At 35.8% G+C, this 4,827-nt stretch overlaps 1 protein-coding gene across 1 annotated transcript; it reads left to right on the top strand.

The window, feature by feature from the left end:
* The first annotated feature begins 1,718 nt into the window (after positions 1-1,718).
* rbp7a (retinol binding protein 7a, cellular) lies at positions 1,719-4,145 on the top strand. Its single transcript, XM_060894544.1, has 4 exons — positions 1,719-1,850; positions 2,303-2,481; positions 3,199-3,300; positions 3,400-4,145. Exons 1-4 carry the CDS (start codon positions 1,778-1,780, stop codon positions 3,451-3,453), a joined length of 408 nt encoding a protein of 135 aa, XP_060750527.1. The 5' UTR covers positions 1,719-1,777; the 3' UTR covers positions 3,454-4,145.
* Positions 4,146-4,827: the final 682 nt, after the last annotated feature.

Here is a 4,827-nt window from a genome sequence, read left to right as displayed (position 1 = left end):
TCTTTGGACCGGGGGAGGAAACCGGAGTACCCGGAGGAAACCCCCGAGGCACGGGGAGAACATGCAAACTCCACACACACAAGGCGGAGGCTTGAATCAAACCCCCAACCCTGGAGGTGTGAAGCGAACGTGCTAACCACTAAGCCACCGTGCCCCCTATTCTAGCCTTAATAATGTCTATTATTTATATTATAAGGTTGACTTATCCACTGACAGCGATTAAACATAAGGAATAAAACGTATCATGCTGTTAAAGGAAAATAATCAAGATCAAAATAATGTAACTGGACCCAATTTAAATAGTCACTGCTGTTGTTGCTGAGCTGTCAGAGTTATAAAAAATACCTTCTGATCAATTCGATTTCATTGTGGTATAAGCACCTGTATTCCATGCTGGACTAGATTCATGTGCAATATAAGTAAAACACAGGGAGCTAATTCTGTTACACTAATATATGTCAGTGTCACGAAGGTGGAAAATGACGCTTTGTTAATCTATTTTAAGCACATGAATACCTGGGCCCTGACTGATATGTTTTGTGTTTTTTTAAAGAAAAAATATAACTCTTGAGTCAGGGTGTCAGTATGATGGCTTCAGACAACGTCAGAGAATTTGCTCTGAGGCTAAAAGTATGTTTACGCAAATAGACGGTAAAGCACATGTTGGTTAATCAAGGTCTCTGATCTGACACACCTTATAATGATTATTAGATATCTTTGATGTTAATTTGACATTTCTTTTCTTTTTCTTGTGTGTGTGTATGTGTGTGTGTGTGTGTGTGTGTGCGTGTGTGTGTGTGTAGAATGAGGATTAATATACTACCAAAATATATACTTGTGATTGGGATTAATAACTTAAAATCAAGAAAGATATAAAAGAAACAATTGCATAATCTTTCTAAACACTTTGAATGATAATGTGCTCAGTTTCATGTTTCTGAATACCTTGTAATAGAACAGGGAAGTTTTTACGCACTTTACAACAAAGCACATGGCATTTAAAAGAATGATGATGTTGGGTGATAAAGACAGAGGTCTACATATACGCTGAAGATCTGTTTACACCTCGAGAGACAATTACTTTCACAGTCATTTCTGTCTTACGTGTTTTGAGTGACGTATCAATAAGCTTCCCACCCTGAACCCCTGACATTATCAGATACAACTGCAAATAACAACACCGTCCTAATGATGAATCACTGATTTATGCTATTCATCTTTTATTCATTCATCTTCTGAAACAAATCACTGTATCAAAGATGAATCAAGTACTTTTGGTTTAGGTGCCAAATATTATATAATATATAATATATATATTTAATTAAAATTTTTTTAATTAAATAAACAAAAAACAAAAAAACAAGACCTCTTAAAGAACAGCTTTATAATTACTTTGGTGGAAATCTAAAACTATATAAACTAATATTTTATAAATATCAATTTTAGTAGAATATATTCTGCTGTATTATCATCACTTTTTATTTTTTTTAACATAATAATCTTTTTATTGAACTACTTTTTGGGTAAAGGGGTGTGTTCTCATGTGACGTTTTAAACCACGGAGCCTTTGTGTGTATATGTGTGTTGTATGTATGATGGGTTGGGTTAATGGGATGTGTGTAAATGAGGTAATGTCACCTGTTTCCAGCAAAAGTCCCACCTCCTGACACCAGTCATTCTCTGATTCTCTTTATAAATCCTGGGATCTCACTCTGTTTCTAGGCTCATTCTTGTTTCTCTATCCTGCTGTGATTCTTCTTGATCATCATAAAAGAAAATGCCTGCCAGCCTTTGTGGAACATGGGAAATTCTAAACAGCACCAATCTGGAGGGATACATGATTGCTCTGGGTATGATTTCATTTTACTGGCAATTAACTAAAAAAAAGGGCTTAGAACTAATAACACATAAATCAGAATCAAATTCAGGTTTATTAGCCAAGTGTGTTGACACACACAAAGAATTTGGTTCCAGCTGTTGGTGACACTCAAAAGTACGGACATAAGTAACACTATACGTGTAGCTTGGACTATACAAGACAAAAACAGACAAGACAAGACAAAACAGACTGTACAAGACAATGTGAGACAATATAGACACATTTCATTTCACTTCATTTCACATTATTTTCATGAATGTGAATTCTAATGTTACCATGGAACATGTGTTGTGCTTAAACAGCACAATACTTTGAAGAAAATTGATGCGTATTACAATATAGAATGTTTAAAATGCATAATTTGACAATGAAGGTGTTTTGTTTGTATTTATACCTATGAATCTTGCTCTTTTTCTCCTGTAGGAATCGGCTTGTACACTCGTAAGATAGCTCTGAAGCTCAAGCAGCATAAGGTGATCGAGAAGGTCAGCGACAAGTATGTGATCAAAAGTCTCAGCTCCCTCAGGAACTATGTGTTCTCCTTCAGAGTGGGTGAGGAGTTTGACGAGTATACTAAGGGATTGGATGAGAGAAACTGCAAGGTAAACCATTTATTTAAAACGTTTGTGTTGCTCTTGTGACTAAACTTATAGGATTAATGACTAAGAATAACAATTACATAATTTCTGATACTGGGACATAAAGTCATGGTATTCATTTTAGGGATCTTTAGGGGGAAAAAAGTACAAAACTGTGGAGTACCGCAAAAATGACTTGTCCTTCAGAAAAGTTTAGAAGTAGAACCCATTTAGAAAACTAGAACTATTATCCATCCAAAGCTCCTTTGAGAAAGCTTCATATCGATGGTCTAGCTGCTCTGTTTGTGGCAGTATTAACATCTAAATCAAATTAGTGTATGAGAATGAATCCACTTCTTAAATAATACATTTGAATACACTTTTTTTTTAATTGATTTCGGTCGTGTGTTCTCAAAAAATCATTTTTATTTTTTTTTTGCCTTTTACTGTTAATAAAAAGATGCTAATATAATCACATTTTAGTATGTTATTTACCTTTGTATCTTGCAAACAGTAGTTGTTTTAATTATTCCAGTATAAATTATTACTAATTATTGTGTAACAGTGCTGTCTATATGAAGAATGTTAAACCTGGCATCTGAACCTGGTTTATCTGAAATGTATTTCATTATTCTTTACAGTTATGCATAATGACAATAGAGTGTTAATTCTAAATCGCAATGAATTTGAGTGAAATAGAAATCTTTCACAAAAATGACTGTATGCTTTATTTGCTGGCAGTCTTTGGTGACATGGAAGGGAAACAGGATGGTGTGCATACAGAAGGGTGAGAAGAAAAACAGAGGTTGGGCTCACTGGATTGAGGATGATAAACTACACCTGGTATAAATATCATTTTGTTGTTATTTTTCCCATCAGTACCGATTGTTGTTTAAAAAAAATTGACCATGCATTACTATTTTCTTCTCTCGTCACTTGCAGGAGCTTTATTGTGAGGACCAAATCTGCAAACAAGTTTTCAAAAGAGTGGCTTAAAGCATAACTTTGCATCTCAATGAGGAAGAAGTGTAGGTGACACTGTATAGACCAAGAGCTTGTTCTCTCTGACATGATCATTGTTCATCAGGAGAGCTGGAACTCAGAGGATCAGCAAGCTTTTGTAACTAAGGGCAATGCTGTCAAGGCAAAAGAGAACCCCCAGTCCTGGAGAAGCACAGTGTTTACTGTTCCTTAGCACACCAGATTGACTAATAAGCAATTTGTAGTTCAATTCACATTATTTCTGTTCTCTATGTCACCACTAGGAGGCGATATAACATTATAAGTGAGTTACATTTACAGCAGACACACTTAGGCAGAGTGACTTACATTTTATTTCAATGTATACTACTAAGCAATTGAGGGTTAAGGGCCTTTCTCAGGGGCCCAGCAGTGGCAGCTTGGTGGACCTCGGATTCAAACTCATGACCTTCTGGTTATTAATCAAACACCTTAACCACTAGGCTACCACACCCCAGTTTCTAATAGTTTGCCTTACTGGTGCTGTAGTTTTCTATTACATACATCTGTCATTTGTTATAGTTCGTCCATCCATATTTCATTTTAAAATATTTTGTCAGTTGCTCAACTCAGATTGGGACATCTGAGGATTTATCTATCTAAATGTCACCTACATTCGTAATTTTACCTTTTAAAAAGATACGTGTGTATGATATCAGTGCCATACATTCTGAAGGAACGAAATGGTCATTATTGTTAATAATCTGCCAATGTTACACTGTTCAGTGACTCTGATAAGAATTTACAATAAAACTTTCAACAGGTTCAGAGATCATGTGTGCTTTCTTTGAAATTTTGCTGTGAAACCTTTACTATCAAACACGATTACTACTAGTGCAAATACATCTACAACAACAATTAATAACTAATACTAATAATAATAATAATGTATTCTGTTTCATTAAGTTTACTTCATTTAATGACTGCACGTCAAGTGACCCAACTGTTAATCTCCTGAAATGTGCAGATGATACATTGAATTCATCCAACATGGCAACAGGTGAAGTTGCTGGTTCTATTGTGCATTCAGAACAGTGTAAAGCTAAACACACTCAAAACTATGGAGATGATAGTGGATTTTAGGAAATACCCCTCAACACTACTCCTCCTCACAATATCCAACAGCCCGGTGTCATCTGTGGAGACCTTCAAGTTTCTGGGCACTACTATTTCCCAAGACCTGAGATGGGAGTCCAACATAAACGGCATCATCAAAAAGGCCCAGCAGAGGATGTACATTCTATGCCAATTAAAGAAGTATGGTCTGCCACAGGAGCTGTTGATGCTGTTCTACACTGCAGTCATTGAATCTGTCCTATGCACATCCAATACCATCGGGTTTGGAGCAAC

The sequence above is a fragment of the Tachysurus vachellii genome, chromosome 19 (assembly GCF_030014155.1).
Source record: "Tachysurus vachellii isolate PV-2020 chromosome 19, HZAU_Pvac_v1, whole genome shotgun sequence".
Classification (NCBI taxonomy): domain Eukaryota; kingdom Metazoa; phylum Chordata; class Actinopteri; order Siluriformes; family Bagridae; genus Tachysurus; species Tachysurus vachellii.
This window is presented reverse-complemented; position numbering and strand designations above follow the sequence as displayed.

What these genes read in the sequence shown, in the direction of transcription:
- rbp7a (XM_060894544.1), top strand. Translation starts at nt 1,778, where the DNA reads ATGCCTGCCAGCCTTTGTGGAACATGGGAAATTCTAAACAGCACCAAT. An exon ending in GGGATACATGATTGCTCTGG is followed by an intron (nt 1,851 to 2,302) that starts GTATGATTTCAT and finishes TTTCTCCTGTAG; the next exon opens with GAATCGGCTTGTACACTCGT. An exon ending in AGGATGATAAACTACACCTG is followed by an intron (nt 3,301 to 3,399) that starts GTATAAATATCA and finishes CGTCACTTGCAG; the next exon opens with GAGCTTTATTGTGAGGACCA.